This window comes from Schistocerca nitens, chromosome 3 (genome assembly GCF_023898315.1).
Source record: "Schistocerca nitens isolate TAMUIC-IGC-003100 chromosome 3, iqSchNite1.1, whole genome shotgun sequence".
NCBI lineage: Eukaryota > Metazoa > Arthropoda > Insecta > Orthoptera > Acrididae > Schistocerca > Schistocerca nitens.
The window spans coordinates 57,497,872-57,516,636 of record NC_064616.1 but is presented as its reverse complement, the minus strand read 5'-3'; the positions used below and the strand labels follow the sequence as shown (position 1 = coordinate 57,516,636).

At 44.5% G+C, this 18,765-nt stretch overlaps 1 protein-coding gene across 3 annotated transcripts in view; it reads left to right on the top strand.

The window, feature by feature from the left end:
• The window catches only part of LOC126248021 (uncharacterized), a 405,163-nt gene that overhangs the window by 160,548 nt on the left and 225,850 nt on the right, over positions 1–18,765 (top strand). Inside the window, exon 1 of one of the 3 annotated variants that reach the window (XM_049948610.1) lies at positions 3,032–3,150. The exons of 1 other annotated variant lie outside the window; for it this stretch is intronic. In XM_049948610.1, coding sequence (XP_049804567.1) covers positions 3,127–3,150 — 24 coding nt within the window. In that variant the 5' untranslated portion in view covers positions 3,032–3,126. Of the gene's footprint in view, positions 1–3,031; positions 3,151–13,166; positions 13,265–18,765 lie in introns of those variants that run through there. One more of the 3 variants, XM_049948612.1, reaches the window with a different exon arrangement.

Below are 18,765 nucleotides of genomic sequence, written 5' to 3'. Positions count from 1 at the left end.
GAATCTTCATGAAATATAATTCATCCACTAAAGAAGCGTCTTAAAAGGCGCTTGTTCGACTGGTCCTTGAGTAGCGTTCATCGGTCTGGAATCCTTATCAGGTAGGACTGATAGAAGAGAGAGATAAAATCCAACGAAGAGCGGAGCGTTTCGTCTTGGGATCGTTTAGTCCACACGAGAGCGTTACAGGAGTGCTCAACAAACTTCAGTGGGAGACACTACGAGACACTACGGAGAGCTTTGCTATTAAATTTCACCAGAGTACATTCCGGGAAGAGTCGGACAACACATTACTTCATCCCATTTACGTTTCGCGAAATGATCACAACCAGGAAATTTGAGAAATGCGAGCTAATACAGACCGACAATCGCTCTTCCCACTCGTCATTCGGGAATGGAAGAAGGAAGGATGATCATTTGGTGGCAGCAGAAGCAGCCTTCGTCCACGGGAGTCAACAGCGCTAAATTATTGGGCGGGAGGGGAGGAGAGAGCGGCACGACGATAACGACTCAATAGACAGCGTATACATCACAAGGGATTCTAAACGGGAAATCCCCTTAAAAACTTTTGAAAAAATTAAGGCCTAAAACTACTTTCTGGAGCATTCTGGATGCCACAGACCATATAATTCCATGGCACTTCAAACTCCTAAGGCTGCCACTTTAACCCTGGATTAAAACGCATCTTGCGATTACCGAGTATAAAAAGTTGTATAACACACACGTCAAAAAACGTTTCGCATCAACTCAGTACCATCATACAGCGAGACCTTCAGAGATGCTGGTTCAGATTGCTGTACACACCGGTACCTCTAATACCCAGTAGGACGTCCTCTTGCACTGATGCATGCCTGTATTCGTCATGACATACTGTCCACAAGTTCATCAAGGCACTGTTGGTCCAGATTGTCCCACTCCTCAACGGCGATTCGGTGTGTATGCCTCAGGGTAGTTGATGGGTCACGTCTTCCATAAACAGCCCTTTTCAATCTGTCCCAGGCATTCCGATAGGGTTTGTGTCTGGAAAACATGCTGGCCACTCTAGACGAGCGATGTCGTTATCCTGAAGGAAGACATCCACAAGATGTGCGCGATGGGGGCGCGAATTGTCGTCCATGAAGACGAATGCCTCGCCAATATGCTGCTGATATCGTTGAACTATCGGTCGGAGGATGGCATTCACGTATCGTACAGCCGTTACAGCGCCTTCCATGAGCACCAGCGGCGTGCGTCGGCCCCACATAATGCCATCCCAAAACAGCAGGGAACCTCCACCTTGCTGCACTCGCTGGACAGTGTGTCTAAGGCGTTCAGCTGATTGGGTTGCCTCCAAACACGTCTCAGACGATTGTCTAGCTGGAGGCATATGCGACACTCATGGGTGAAGAGAACGTGATGCCAATCCTGATCGGTCCATTCGGCATGTTGTTGGGCCCATCTGTACCACGCTGCATGGTGTCGTGGTTGCAGAGATGGACCTCGCCATGGACTTTGGGAGTGCAGTTTGAGTCGTAACACGACGTCCTATGGCTGCACGAAAAGCATTGGTCAATACTGTGGCGTTGCTGTCAGGGTTCCTCCGAGCGATAATCAGTAGGTAGCGGTCATCCACTGCAGTAGTAGCCCTTGGGCGGGCTGAGCGAGGCATGTCATCGACAGTTCCTGTGTCTCTGTATCGCCTACATGTCCGAACAACAACGCTTTGGTTCACTCCGGGACGCCTGGACACTGCCCTTGTTGAGAGCCCTTCCTGGCACAAAGTAACAATGCGGACGCGATCGAACCGCGGTAGTGACCATCTAGGCATGGTTGAACTACATACAACACGACCAGTGTACCTCCTTCCTGGGGGATTGACTGGAACTCATCGGCTGTCGGACCCCCTCCGTCTAATAGGCGCCGCTCTTGCATGGTTGTTTACATCTTTGAGCGGGTTTAGTGACATCTCTGAACAGTCAAAGGGACTGTGTCTGTGATACAATATTGATACAATATGCACAGTCAACGTCTGTCTTGAGGAGTTCTGGGAATTGGGATGACGCAAAACTTTTTTTGATGTGTGTACTAACATTTATATATCTCGACAGTGTGCGTATGATTATTATGTATTATGTCCTAAATCTTTAATTATTTGTGTATAACATAACAGGCTACATGCTATATTTAAATCAGTTTAAAAACAGATGATAAATTGCTACAACTTCGGTGTTCTACAACATTGTACGGGTGAGATTGAGTAAACTGGAATACATTCTGTAATAAACCTTTCAGTACCATCACTCTTTTCCTTTTAAAGAAAGAGAGTATTGAAGAATTGCCTTGAACTCTCTTCATAGTAATTCCTCTTGGCTCACACACTGACTGTACAGTAACTGTACTACCATACCGTCACCGGACTGTAAGTGAATATCACGTGGCGTTTGATTGTTAACCGTCTGCCTTCTGGCCACCCTTCCTACAAACTTACAGCAAAACCAGAAGATTCGTGCTTATCTACACCGTTCTTTCAACACTCGTAGTCGTACCGAGAGAATCGTTACAACTTAGAATAGTGTCTTTTTAGCGAAAACGCAAGTGGATTTGGTTTACTTGGACGTTAATAAATCCAGCAAACTGTTAATTTTTACTGGTTTTCAAAAACTATTCGAGAGGCACGCCCCCGCCCCCCCCCCCTCTCCCCGGCGGTGACGCCCATGCCTCCGCCACACACCGTTATTTGGCTTGCAGAATATTGATGTAGATGTAAAATGTTAAAAAGCTTGACGATTTGTGATGGTTAAGGCAAATGGAAAATCATTTTCAGAATAAGTGTCATAAATCTGTCTGCATTAGTAGTCAGAAAAGGAGCTCTGGAAAAATCCTCCTGCTACGAAAGAGCAAACCGCTTGACACTGTAACCGACAGAGTGACAGGAAATTTAGTGGGGCGCCGTGATATAAGACAATCGATGTGGCGCCACCCCACGGCGGTTTCAATTGGCGGGCGGCGCGCGCGCGGTGCGGCAGCCAGCTGATGCCCTGTTGGGCAACGGTGACATTGGGTGGCGGGCTGTGATTGGCTGTTTCCTGCCTTGCCATAGGAGACGAGGCCTGGTCTAAGCAGTCGTGTGCGCGCTCCCGCCACAGAATGACGCCCGGCCCGCCCGCTCAGGTGCAGTACTCAACCCTCACCGTACTTTACTTTCACTTTTTCCTTATCACCACCATGTTTTGTGTCCACTTTTCACTAGTCACCGAGAAACCACTAGACCATCAATAATTTCTGTAGCCTAGGTAATTTCTGAGGGCACCTCGCCGTGGTCGGTAGATACAACATATTCGGGTTATTAGCTGCGTTGACGATTCCATTTCTGCGCGTTGCTGACCGACTTACCAGGCAGTTCTTTCCAGATTATGCGAACGGTGCTTTTATGTGCGCTCGCTGCCTGGACTCGATCCGTACTGCAGTATTGTTGAGTCGCTTTCTGTCATTCGGGAGGACGATGCTTCAAACCCGTATCCTGCCATCCTGATTAAGGTTTTGCGTGATTTCCCTAAAACGCTTCAGGCAAACGCCGGGATGGTCCCTTTGAAAGCGCACGGCCGATTTCCTTCCCCATCCTTCCCTAATGCGAGCTTCTGCTTCGTCTCTAATGACCTCTTTGTCAACGGGACGTTAAACTCTATAATCTCCTCCTCCTCCTCCTCTTCGCTTTCTTCTTATAACAGAGTTAGACTCCAAACGGCTTTTGAAGAACATTTTTTTTCTTTTTTTTATCTAATCCAGGACGTTTGTGCGTGAAATGCACATCCAATTGGTGTTTCCTGGCTGACGAATGAGGTACACACCAGATCTTAAGTCTTGCTTTAAGTGAAACCTCTGTCCTTGTTTACTGACTGATATATCCCAATAAATACACTGTCGTCCGGCAGTGCCTGAATTCAAATCGTGAAGTGAGATACGACAATACCACCGTGGTGGTGCAGTCTCTACGTAATTGGGACAGCTTAATTGAGGCGTCTATCGAACTGGAAATGCCGTGTGGCTAGGGCCTCCCGTCGGGTAGACCGTTCGCTTGGAGCACGCCTTCCGAGTTGACGCCACTTCGGCGACTTGCGTGTCGATGTTGATGAAAATGATGATGATAGGGCCGGCCGGTGTGGCCGTGCGGTTAAAGGCGCTTCAGTCTGGAACCGCGTGACCGCTACGGTCGCAGGTTCGAATCCTGCCTCGGGCATGGATGTGTGTGATGTCCTTAGGTTAGTTAGGTTTAATTAGTTCTACGTTCTAGGCGACTGATGACCTCGGAAGGTAAGTCGCATAGTGCTCAGAGCCATTTGAACCATTTTTTTGATGATGATAAGGGCAACACAACACCCAGTCCCTGAGTGGCCGTTAGGCATGACGTTCCGTCGCGCTGACCACTCAGCTACCAGGATCGGACGTCTATCGAAATAAAATTTTCGAATAATTTTAAAAACAGGAACGTCTCTTCAAATGGTTCAAATGGCTCTGGGCACTATGGGACTTAACATCTGTGGTCATCAGTCCCCTAGAACTTAGAACTACTTAAACCTAACTAACCTAAGGACATCACACACATCCATGCCCGAGGCAGGATTCGAATCTGCGACCGTAGCAGTCACGCGGTTCCGGACTGAGCGCCTAGAACCGCTAGACCACCGCGGCCGGCGAACGTCTCTTCACTTGGGAACTGAAGCCCGATATATTACGATACCGTAGCCACCCCACCCGTCAGAGACAAAAATACCAAAGTGAAGCGAACTTTGCGGAATAACATCACGGGCACTGAGTAAGAATCGCGCATCGAAGACTGTAACAAGCGCCCGGCTGCAAACTCTGCTATGAACAGGAGCGCGATGCTATCGATATCTCACAATACATACACAAACACACACTTTCATTCTTTTCTTCTAAGACATCCGGAAACATTGTCTTAGAATAATATGAATAATTCGCTGACGGGAATAATCGCAACACTAAAAAAAAATAATTAATTTAGAGTAATGAAATTTCGCGAATATATTTGTCTAGGCAACATATTTAAGTGATTAACACTGCAAGATCACAAATTAATGTACTCGCGAGATAAGCCATTACAAATGTGAACTGCTGGTGTATAAATAATCGGTGTAACCGCCAGAACGTTGACTGCAAGCATGGAAAAGTGCACGCATGGCAGGTGCCAGATATCAGTTTATGTGACTGAGTTCCATGCCTGTTGCACTTGGTCGGTCAATACAGGGACGGTTAATGCTGGTTGTGGATGACGCTGGAGTTGTCGTCCGATGATTTCCCATATGTTCTCGATTGGAGTCAGGTCTGGTAACCGAACGCAATATTTCCACTCTATGCAGAGTATTTTGGGTTACAACAGCAGTACGTGGGCGAGCGTTATCTTGTTGGCAAACACCCACTGGAGTGTTGTTCATAAATGGCGGCAGAACAGGTCGAATCACTAGACTGACGAACAAATTTGCAGTCAGGGTGCGTGGGATAAGCACGAGAGTGCTGCTGCTGTCGTACAAAATCGAAGCCCAGCCCATAGCTCCAGGTATAGGTCTAGTGTGTCCAGCACGCAGAGAGGTTGATTGCAGGCCCTTCTAACCAACACACGGCATCACTGCCACCAAGGCGAAAACAGTTTTCATCAGAAAACACGAAAAACCTCCACCCTGCCCTCCAGTGAGATCCCGCTTGAGACCACTGAAGTCGCAAGTGCCTGTGGTTTGAGGTCAGTGGAAAACACGCTAAAACGCGTCCGACTCGGAGCTGTCCTTGAAGTAACCGATTTGTGACAGTTCGTTGTGTCGCTGTGATGACAACTACTGCTCAAATTGCTGCTGCAGATGCAGTACGACACAGAAAAATTAAGTTTCATTTAAAAAGAAGACGTTCTGTCTAATAACTCTGCAGCTATAAACTTTAGTAATTACTTGTGTATGCCAGAAAATGTAGTCCATGTTCCGCTATAACTTAGTGAAAACCTCAGCTTAATACATATCCTCGTATTGGATATTTTTGGGGCAGCCTGCCTTACCCGCCTCTGGCAGAGGAGCGAGTTTCAAATCCCTCCCTGGGCATCCAGGTTTGGTACCTCCACGGGTTATCAAAATTGCTTGCATTGAATGCCGAAACGTTTCATTAAACTAATCCGTGGCCAATTTCCTCCTCCATTTTGCTTGGTCTCGACGTAAACCCAGTTTCGAACAAGTCGGTTAGAGGGGGGAGGAAATCGGCCACGAACTTGCTTAAGGAACTACCCCGACATTCTCCTGAAGAAGTTTAGGAGAACCATAGAATACCTCAGTCAGAGGAACCTGGCAGGGATTTGAATTGGGATGTTAAGGCACTAAAATCACACTCAGGAAGACAAGCGCTTGCCCCGTGTGCCACGGTGTCATTAGACACGAAACACAAGTTCGGACTGGTCAAGTGTGGGAAACAAAGTTGGCCATATACTTTTCGAAGGAACCATTCCGGCCATGGCACCACCATGTTCGGTTCGTAGTCCAGAAATTCGGGTTCAATTCCCAGTCCGGGAAACCTGATTTAGGTCCCCGTGGTCACCCTTAATTTCAACAAGGTCTCTGCCGATTCTTTACCCAATTCTTCTGAATTACGCCCGTATTGTTTCTAAGAAACACGTAGTAGATGAAATGTTTAACTTCATCAATACCTTTTGGCTAGCTCAAATGTGAATGTTGAAGTACATGTGTATGAAAATAATATATAAGTTATTTCCTGCGTCCTAAATGGTCACTAAAAATATGCTGATTAACTTTTAGTATAAATAGTACATTCCGAAACAAGTTTCTAGCAACTTTGTCGTCCAACAGCAGTCGGTTGAGAAGCTTTTAGATTATCTAAGTCGAAGTGGCCGCGCGGTTCTAGACGCTGCAGTCTGGAACCGCGAGACCGCTACGGTCGCAGGTTCGAATCCTGCCTCGGGCATGGATGTGTGTGATGTCCTTAGGTTAGTTAGGTTTAACTAGTTCTAAGTTCTAGGGGACTAATGACCTCAGAAGTTGAGTCCCATAGTGCTCAGAGCCATTTCAACCATTATCTAAGTTGATAAATAAAACGTATTTCTGCAGCGTAAAAATACGAGTATTGTTGTATGGAATTAATTTTAAATTTGTCGCAAATAGTAATAGTGAGTGCATCGGGAAAACCTTTGCATCGCGTACTTCACTAATCACTTATTAGGTTCAAGCATTAAAAATACGAGTATCACTAGACAGATGTATAAATAACTTTCCTATGCAATGTTCTCACTGAATCGGAATTAAACTCATTTCTGGATCTTTGCTGTCGCACTGACTGGGGTGGTGCAATGGAAAGACACAAGACTCGGATTCAAAAGAGCGGCGTTACAAATCCCCCGCCGCGCGGGATTAGCCGAGCGGTCTGGGGCGCTGCAGTCATAGACTGTGCAGCTGGTCCCGGCGGAGGTTCGAGTCCTCCCTCGGGCATGGGTGTGTGTGTTTGCCCTTAGGATAATTTGGTTAAGTAGTGTGTAAGCTTAGGGACTGTTGACCTTAGCAGTTAAGTCCCATAAGATTTCACACACATTTGAATACAAATCCCCGTCCAGCTATCCTGATATAGTATCACCACGGCTTCCCTGAATCACTTTAGGCAAATGCCGGAATGGTTTGCCTTAAAGAGGACACCGCTGATTTCCTTACTCATTCTACCTGAATCCCCAACTTGTGCGCCCTCTCTATCGACCTCGTCGTCGACGGGATGTTAAATCCAAATCTTCTCTCCTTCATCGCTGTCGCGATTCTCTATTTTTGGAGCGCACTACGTGAATTCATGAATTTCCTCCGTTCGAACTTAAAACACGCTTTTGCAAATTTTTCTTGAAGTACACAGTTTCATTTGTTCCGTTGTTGTTACAGAATTGTTTAATATATTCTCATTTCGAATATAATAAATTTCCTCGAGAGAGGAAATAGTTTATCCGTAATTCAACACGAATTTAAAACGCATCGCTTGCCCTTTTCACGCACGATATGCTATAGACAATGGATGAAGGGCAACAGGCGGACTCCATACTCCTAGATTTACGGAAAGCGTTTGATAGAGTGCCACGATACTAACTGTAAAAAAGATCCGATAATACGGAGGAGGTTCTCAGATATAAGAGTGGCCTGAAAACATTTTGAGTAACAGAACCCAGCGGTTCTAGGCGCTACAGTCTGGAACCACGCGACCGCTACGGTCGCAGGTTCGAATCCTGCCTCGGGCATGGACGTGTGTGATGTCCTTACGTTAGTTAGGTTTAAGTAGTTCTAAGTTCTAGGGGACTGATGACCTCAGAAGTTAAGTCCCATAGTGCTCAGAGCCATTTGAACAGAACCCAGTATGTAACCTCGGACGGCGCGCGTTCATCGGAGCCCAATGTATCGTCAGGAGTGCCCCAAGTAAGTTGGCAAGACGGCTCTTGTTCTCTATATACAAGCTAAGGCAAAAAAAAAAAAAGACGCACCACGAAAGAACTATCCGAATAGTACGGAAATCGGTGGATGTAATGCACATGTATAGACCAACAAATGACTACAATTTCAGAAAAATTTGATGATTTATTCAAGACATAGAGCTTTACAAATTGAGCAAGCCAATAACGCGTTGGTCCACCTCTGTCCATTATGCAAGTAGTTATTCAGCCTGGCAATGTCTGACAGAGTTGTTGGATATCCTCCTAACGGATGTCGTGCCCAGTTCTGTCCAATTGGCGCGTTAAATCGTCAGAATCACGAACTGGTGACATGACAAAAATGTTCTCAATTGGAGAGAGATCCGGCGACGTTGCTGGCCAAAGTATGGTTTGGCAAACACGAAACCAAGCAGTAAAAACTGTCACCGTGTGCGGGCGGGCATTATCTGAAATGTGAGCCCAGGATGGCTCGTCGTGAAGAGACACAAAACGGGGCGTAGAGTATCGCCGTCCTACCGCTGTGCTGTAAGAGAGCCGCGGATGACAACCAAAGGGGTCCTGCTAGAAATGAAATGGCCCCCCAGACCATCACTCTTGGGTTGTTGTGGTCTTCAGTCCTGAGACTGGTTTGATGCAGCTCTCCATGCTACTCGATCCTGTGCAAGGTTCTTCATCTCCCAGTACCTACTGCAACCTACATCCTTCTGAATCTGTTTAGTGTATTCATCCAATACTAAATTGGTGATCCCTTGATGCCTCAGAATGTGTCCTACCAACCAATCCCTTCTTCTAGTCAAGTTGTGACACAAACTTCTCTTCTCCCGAATCCTACTCAATACCTCCTCATTAGTTACGTGATCTACCCATCTAATCTTCAGCATTCTTCTGTAGCACCACATCTCTAAAGCTTCTATTCTCTTCTTGTCTAAACTATTTATCGTCAACGTTTCACTTCCATACATGGCTACACTCCATACAAATACTTTCAGAAACGACTTCCTGACACACAAATTTATACTCGATGTTAACAAATTTCTCTTCTTCAGAAACGCTTTCCTTGCCATTGCCATTCTACATTTTATACTCTCTCTACTTCGACCATCATCAGTTATTTTGCTACCCAAATAGCAAAACTCATTTACTACTCTAGGCGTCTCATTTCCTAATCTAATTCCTACAGCATCACCCGATTTAATTCGACTACATTCCATTATTCTCGTTTTGCTTTTGTTGATGTTCATGTTATATCCTCTTTCAAGACACTGTCCATTCCGTTCAGCTGCTCTTCCAAGTCCCTTGCTGTCTCTGACAGAATTACAATGTCATCGGCAAACGTCAAAGTTTTTATTTCTTCTCCATGGATCTTAATTCTTACTCCAAATTTTTCTTTTGTTTCCTTTACTGCTTGCTCAATATACAGATTGAATAACATCGAGGAGAGGCTATAACCCTGTCTCACTTCCTTCCCAACCACTGTTTCCCTTTCATGCCCCTCGACTCTTATAACTGCCATCTGGTTTCCGTGCAAATTGTAAATAGCCTTTCGCTCTCTGTATTTTACCCCTGCACCTTCAGAATTTGAAAGAGAGTATTCCAGTCAACATTGTCAAAAACTTTCGGGCCGTATCGCGGGCGACACTCAGGTTGCATACCACTGCTGTCCGGGGCGTCTCCAGCCACGTCTTTGTTGATCATCGGGGCTCAGTTCGAAGCGGACTTATCACTGAAGACAATTCTATTCCAATCAACGAGATTCAGGGCGGAAGATGTGCGCAGAGACGCCCCGGACAGCGGTGGGATATCAACCTAGCTGTTTGCCCACCATACGGGCCGACACCCAGGAGTTATGATCTGGAGTCTCATTTCTTTTCGTAGCAGGACACCTTTGGTTGTCATTCGCGGCACCCGTAGCACAGCGTTGCGACGAAAATATTCTCCGCTCCCTTTTGTTTCCCTTCGTGGCAAGCCATCTTCGGCTTACATTTCATCGAGATAACGCCCGCCGCACGCGGCGACAATTTCTGCTGCTTATCTTCGTGCTTGCCAAACCCTACATTGGCCAGCAATGTCACCGATCTCTCCCCAATTGAGAACGTTTGGATCATATCACCAGCTCGTGATTTTGTAGATCAAAAGCGCCAATGGGACAGAATTGGGCACAATATCCCTCAGGATGACATCCAACAACGGTGTTAATCAATGCCAGGGCGAATAACTGCTTGCGTAAGGGCCGGAGGTGGACCAACGCGTTATTGACTCGCTCAATTTGTGAAGCTCTTTTTCTCGAATAAATCATCGAATTTTTCTGAAATTGTTCTCATTTGTTTGTCCACACATGTGCATCACATCTACCGATTTCCGTCTCATTCGGATACTTCCTTCATGGCGTGTCTTCTTCCTTCTTCTTATTAGAGTGCACATGAACGATATGACGGATTATATCAGCAGCAGTCTGAGACTGTTTGCTGCTGAGGGTTTAGTGTACGAGAAAGTGTCGTCTGCGACTGACTGCAGGAAGATAAATGAAGACTTGGATATAATTTCTGTTGGATGTGATGAATGGCATCGTGCTCCAAGTGTGGAAAAATGTAGGTTAGTAAAGATGACTAGGAAACACAATCCTGTAATGTTCGAATACAGTATTAGTGGTGTGTTACTTGACCCATTCACGTCAATTAAATATCTAGGAGTAACGCTGCAAAGTGATGTGAAATTGAATGAGCTCGTAAGGTTTGTTGTAGGGAAGGCGAATGGTCGACTTGGGTTTATTCGGAGAATTGTAGGAAAGTGTGTCCCTTCTGTAAAGGAGACAGCGTACAGAACACTTACGCGATCCATTCTTGAGTACTGTAAGAGTGTTTGAGATACCCAGAAGGTTAGATTAAAGGAATACATATAAGAAATTCAGAAGCATGCTGCTAGACTTGTAACCAGAAGTTTCGATCAACAATCGAGTATTATGAATATGCTACCTGAACTCAAATAGGAATCACTGGATAGAAAAAGATGCCCTTTTCGTCACACACTACCTAGAATGATTAAAGAACCGGATTTTGCGAAAGACGGTAGAACGATCTTACTGCAACCAACATAAATCCCGCTTTACGACCACGAAGATAAGATACTAGAATTTAGGGCTCGCACGAAGGCATATAGATAGTCGATTTCCATCGTTACATTTGCGAGTGGAACAGGAAAGGAAATGACTAACAGTGGTACTAGGTACCCTCAACCATGCACCACATGATAGCCTGCGGGGTATGAATGTAGATGTAGATGCTCCTGGAACGCATCGTAGTTTTTATTTATTTATATAGCGTATGATAACATAACAATCACAATAACACACAAAATACAGTACCACAGACACATTAAAATACAGTTTAGATCTTTATATCTAAGCCACTGATCCAGTCCACCACTTCGGAAGTAACCAGGTTCGAATCCACTAGATTACCAGGGAACGCACGGAGGGGGCAGTCCACTGCTACATGCTTCATTGTTTGTGGAACGTCAGCACAGTCACAGTTCCAAACACGAACAATAGGCCCACAACTAACTAGGTCTATATGCCAACTAAACATGGAAGGCATCAGTAGAGCCAAGAGTGATTACCTCACTAAGATCTTAGAGGAACACAAAATGGACGTTCTAGTACTGCAAGAAACACACACTGAAAGCGACGAACAGCTGTTAGCTCGAGATAGAGTTCCTGGATATAAAATATTGTGTAACACGTCGTAGTTTTGTTTCCCACAGACACTTCTCCAGGGACCCAGTCTCGTGGCAGTGTTCTGCGTAATACGCGGAACTTGTGATGTTTTCAGCCTGTGAGGCTGCCTCATCATTTTGTGTCGTCAGTGTTTACTCAGTACCACAACTAGTCGGTCCATTAAGCATTACGCCCTTGAAAACTACCTACCGTAGTCATGTGCTGTCCGTGACTGTAGTTTATAGGTTACGGATATTTTTTCTAGTTACAAGTTGTCACGATAACATTTGCAGCGGTTCAGGAAAATATTAGCTTTATTATAATTCCAGTCTTCGCTCATCATGTTTATTTCTAATCAGGTTATTAGTTTGAGAGAGAATATGTGTGATACGAGTTGACAAGCGGCTATTGAACGCTCACGAGCAATTTTACTGCAATTATCGTTCTTTCAATGACATTTTGCAATTTCGGATGGTTCAATACTTCTGTAGGAAGATTTGTAAGAATTTAATAAACGCACAACCATCACTGTTGTCTCTCTGTCTTCACGTTCTAACGTACCCCTGTTGTCCAGTTTCGTATAGAAGCCGAATACACTGTCAGTGTTCATTTACAGGTTATGCAAGCGTTCTGTAGATAGCCTCTTACGTAGAAAATCTACATTTCCGTTACTCCACATTTCTTAAATTTCTGTCCCTTTCACGAAGGGCTGCTGAGGAACAATTCCAGTTACATTCCTATAACGCTAAATATCATAAACCCGTCACTACTGGATTCAAAATTTTCTGGGAATATTCTCGGTACCCCTTGAACGACGAAAACTGCTCTTGCCATAGGGAACTGTAGCTTTCCTTTCGGTTATAGACACTCTTATCGCTGTTGACCTCCCAGAGTTCAGTTCATTCCTCAGCTATCATAGCGTCTCACTTTAATTGTACTGGCGTGTGTCAGCTATGGTCAAAGTCCAGCCGCCTCGTATGATGCGATATGACTGTACCGCATTTTAAATCCCAGCAGAGTTTTCTCTCTTCTCACATCCAGATCCAGGGTCTGAGCAGCGGTACTTCTACCTACTTAGGCATCGTACTGACATTCCTCCGACTTACGTAAGTCACATTTCAACAATTGTAAAATCGAACGTAGCTTACTTCTTGTTGTAACTTTTATATTGTTATTTCATGTGGCTCACGATTTTTTACAGTTATTTGTAGTTGAGGCGATTTCAGAGATTTAGGTAAAAGGTTCTCTCAAAAAATGGTTCAAATGGCTCTGAGCACTAGTGGACTTAATATCTTATGTCATCAGTCCCCTAGAACTTAGAACTACTTAAACCTAACTAACCTAAGGACATCACACACATCCATGTCCGAGGCAGGATTCGAACCTGCGACCGTAGCAGTCCCGCGGTTCCAGACTGCAGCGCCTAGAACCGCACGGCCACCGCGGCCGGCAAAGGTACTCTCAGTGTAACTATTTTAGTGAAGGTAACTACGCTGGGAATAGGTGCAGTGTAGTGTCTTGCTATTGGTGGATAGAAAATTAGGATAGCAGTATTTGCAATAATAACTAATATTTTGCATGATTTTTTAAGTGAGGAATATTATACTATCTGAGTCTCCTACGAAACATGAGATTCATATGTCGCCACACAAAAATTACGCCTGATTATCTTCCTTTATCACAAGGTATTTCTTACTTCGTTCTCTTTGAGATATCTGTTTCTCTGTCTAATGAAGGGAGCACTCAGCCAGTTGAACAGTCGCTGCCATGATCAAGGCTACGTGCACAGTTATCTATTACCAACCGCTCTGAATATATACTCTGCTTAAATGCATTGTGGTGCGGTACTCTGCAACGATAAATATGCCGTTTGCTGTGACAGCAATGGAAGTAGAAGAGTTATACTCAGTCTCAGTCATTACAAAACGTAGTCATATACAATTTCGTACACTGTTTGCAGCAAATAATGCTACAAATAAAAATAAAGACAAATGAACGTAGAAAAAATTTCGTAAAGGTGAGGATCTGGACCATGCAATACAAAGCTATACTTGCTACGAAAATCCATTTCGAAAACACTCTGATCATCCTCGGGCCATCTGTACCAAAGGAGAACACCTATACATGAAGAACATACAGTAACTGTTCACAGCACCTCGGGAAACGGTTTTTCGTAGAGCATAGAGTGTCACTCAGTCATACTAAGAATGTACTTAAAATAGACATTTAACTGTGTATTCAACAGCTGCAATAACTAATTCTGATGATGTGCAGCACAGTACTGTTGGCGGCAAATGTGTGACACGTAGCAAATTAAAATCACTTAATGGCTTCATTGTATGCTTCATAAAAAGGTGTATTTCATTAAGAGTAGTTCCAGTGATTATCTATTGCAGTTAAGCCGCGCGGAGTGGCGAGCGGTCTAGGGCGCCATGACACGGACTGCGCGCCCCCTCCCGCCGGAGGTTCGAGTCCTCCCTCTGGCATGGGTGTGTGTGTTGTTCTTAGCATAAGTTAGTTTAATTTAGTTTCAGTAGTGTGTAACACTAGGGACCGATGACCTCAGCAGTTTGGTCCCTTAGAAATTCATACACACACACACACACACACACACACACACACACACACACATTTTCTATTGCAGTTTTGGAGTATACATTTAAAAACGCCTTTTGTAAGTATATTCTTTGTACAATTCACATTCTGTGTACAATGCATGTATAGTATATTTTATGAGGTACTATGTGCAGCTGTTGTTGTTGTGGTCTTCAGTCCTGAGACTGGTTTGATGCAGCTCTCCATGCTACTCTATCCTGTGCAAGCTTCTTCATCTCCCAGTACCTACTGCAACCTACATCCTTCTGAATCTGCTTAGTGTATTGATCTCTTGGTCTCCCTCTACGATTTTTACCCTCCACGCTGCCCTCCAATGCTAAATTTGTGATCCCTCGATGCCTCAAAACATGTCCTACCAACCGATCCCTTCTTCTAGTCAAGTTGTGCCACAAACTTCTCTTCTCCCCAATCCTATTCAATACCTCCTCATTAGTTACGTGATCTACCCGCCTTATCTTTAGCATTCTTCTGTAGCACCACATTTCGAAAGCTTCTATTCTCTTCTTGTCCAAACTGGTTATCGTCCATGTTTCACTTCCATACATGGCTACACTCCATACAAATACTTTCAGAAACGACTTCCTGACACTTAAATCTATACTCGATGTTAACAAATTTCTCTTCTTCAGAAACGATTTCCTTGCCATTGCCAGTCTACATTTTATATCCTCTCTACTTCGACCATCATCAGTTATTTTACTCCCTAAATAGCAAAACTCCTTTACTACTTTAAGTGTCTCATTTCCTAATCTAATCCCCTCAGCATCACCCGATTTAATTTGACTACATTCCATTATCCTCGTTTTGCTTTTGTTGATGTTCATCTTATATCCTCCTTTCAAGACACTGTCCATTCCGTTCAACTGCTGCTCCAAGTCCTTTGCTGTCTCTGACAGAATTACAATGTCATCGGCGAACCTCAAAGTTTTTATTTCTTCTCCATGAACTTTAATACCTACTCCGAATTTTTCTTTTGTTTCCTTTACTGATTGCTCAATATACAGATTGAATAACATCGGGGAGAGGCTACAACCCTGTCTCACTCCTTTCCCAACCACTGATCCCCTTTCATGCCCCTCGACTCTTATAACTGCCATCTGGTTTCTGTACAAATTGTAAATAGCCTTTCGCTCCCTGTATTTTACCCCTGCCACCTTCAGAATTTGAAATAGATTATTCCAGTTAACGTTGTCAAAAGCCTTCTCTAAGTCTACAAATGCTAGAAACGTAGGTTTGCCTTTTCTTAATCTTTCTTCTAAGATACGTCGTAAGGTCAGTATTGCCTCACGTGTTCCAACATTTCTACGGAATCCAAACTGATCTTCCCCGAGGTCCGCTTCTACCAGTTTTTCCATTCGTCTGTAAAGAATTCGCGTTAGTATTTTGCAGCTGTGACTTATTAAACTGATAGTTCGGTAATTTTCACATCTGTCAACACCTGCTTTCTTTGGGATTGGAATTATTATATTCTTCTTGAAGTCTGTGGGTATTTCGCCTGTCTCATACATCTTGCTCACCAGATGGTAGAGTTTTGTCATGACTGGCTCTCCCAAGGCCATCAGTAGCTCTAATGGAATGTTGTCTACTCCCGGGGCCTTGTTTCGACTCAGGTCTTTCAGTGCTCTGTCAAACTCTTCACGCAGTATCTTATCTCCCGTTTCATCTTCATCTACATCCTCTTCCATTTCCATAATATTGTCCTCAAGTACATCGCCCTTGTATAAACCCTCTATATACTCCTTCCACCTTTCTGCCTTCCCTTCTTTGCTAAGAACTGGGTTGCCATCTGAGCTCTTGATATTCGTACAAGTGGTTCTCTTCTCTCCAAAGGTCTCTTTAATTTTCCTGTAGGCAGTTTCTATGTTACCCCTAGTGAGACAAGCCTCTACATCCTTACATTTGTCCTCTAGCCATCCCTGCTTAGCCATTTTGCACTTCCTGTCGATCTCATTTTTGAGATGTTTGTATTCCTTTTTGCCTGCTTCATTTACTGCATTTTTATATTTTCTCCTTTCATCAATTCAATTCAATATTTCTTCTGTTACCCAAGGATTTCTATTAGCCCTCGTCTTTTTACCTACTTGATCCTCTGCTGCCTTCACTACTTCATCCCTCAGAGCTAACCATTCTTCTTCTACTGTATTTCTTTCCCCCCATTCCTGTCAATTGTTCCCTTATGCTCTCCCTGAAACTCTCTACAACCTCTCGTTCTTTCAGTTTATCCAGGTCCCATCTCCTTAAATTCCCACCTTTTTGCAGTTTCTTCAGTTTCAATCTGCAGTTCATAACCAATAGATTGTGGTCAGAATCCACATCTGCCCCTGGAAATGTTTTACAATTTAAAACCTGGTTCCTAAATCTCTGTCTTACCATTATATAACCTATCTGATACCTTTTAGTATCTCCAGGATTCTTCCAGGTATACAACCTTCTTTTATGATTCTTGAACCAAGTGTTAGCTATGATTAAGTTATGCTCTGTGCAAAATTCTACAAGGCGGCTTCCTCTTTCATTTCTTCCCCCGAATCCATATTCACCTACTATGTTTCCTTCTCTCCCTTTTCCTACTGACGAATTCCAGTCACCCATGACTATTAAATTTTCGTCTCCCTTCACTACCTGAATAATTTCGTTTATCTCGTCATACATTTCATCAATTTCTTCATCATCTGCAGAGCTAGTTGGCATATAAACTTGTACTACTGTAGTAGGTGTGGGCTTCGTATCTATCTTGGCCACAATAATGCGTTCACTAAGCTGTTTGTAGTAGCTTACCCGCGTTCCTATTTTCCTATTCTTTATTAAACCTACTCCTGCATTACCCCTATTTGACTTTGTGTTTATAACCCTGTAGTCACCTGACCAGTAGTCTTGTTCCTCCTGCCACCGAACTTCACTAATTCCCATCGTAATGAATTTTATACATAAATGTTCTCCTTTGGTACAGATGGTCCGAGGACGGTTAGATAGTGACCGGAATCGACAGTCGAAATAAAAATAGTTACCGCTGTTTAATGCGTGATGCAGGTTTTAACTTTTACGAAAGATCTTAAACATCGCCTGGACAAAATAAAAAATGTCGTACTACAAACGGCTTCTCCTTACTCTCGGGTGAATTGCGCACAGTGGTGAGTTCGCATGTCTCGGGGCGGGACACGAACGTGGGAGCCGGTCACACGACTGTCCCCTCAACGCCGCGCGACCCGGCGCAGGCACGTGTCGCGTCCCAGTCGCGTCGCGTCCCAATTTGCGCGGTCCCGTTTGAACCAGTGACGTTACAAAAACGCGCGCTGCGCATTCCGCGCCACACGCGCTATACACGTCTCAATTTGCTCTTAGCCTTACGCCTTTAGCGACGGGTACGAGGTGCTACCCAGTGTTGATAACAAACCTGAGCCAACACTGGATGCCTAGTCCGATTGGCCATTGATCGATTTCCCTGCCAAGGCCGAACAAGCATGGATGATGGGTATGTTGGTCACTGGAAAATCCAATGTTAGGCGGCTAATAAAAGGAAGGAAGGAAGATCATGGTTTAGCTTCACATCGACATCGCGGTCCTTAAAGATGGAGCACAAACGAGGAATGTTTTAAGGATGGGGCACAAATTCTGCCATGCTCTTTCAAAGAACCATCCTGGAATTTGCCTGGAGCGATTTAGGGGAATGACGGAAAACCTTAATCGGAATGGTCGGACGCTGATTTTAACCTTTGTCCCCCAGAATACAAGTCCAGTGTGTTAACCACTGCGCCGCGTCGCTCGGTGTCACTAATGGAGTTCCTCAGAGAAATAGCATCGTAACTCGCTAAAGATGGCCAGTGTCCACTCCGTATTCTTGACCGCTGATCTCGTCCGAGATATAGAGGAGGCTCTGTCGGCGGTTATTGAACGCAATGGATGCAACTGACTGTAAATAGCAGTAGCTCGTGTCGGCACGAATGTCGCTTGCCTCTTGGGTTCTGGGGCCAATCTTGTTTCCTTTAAATGGTTG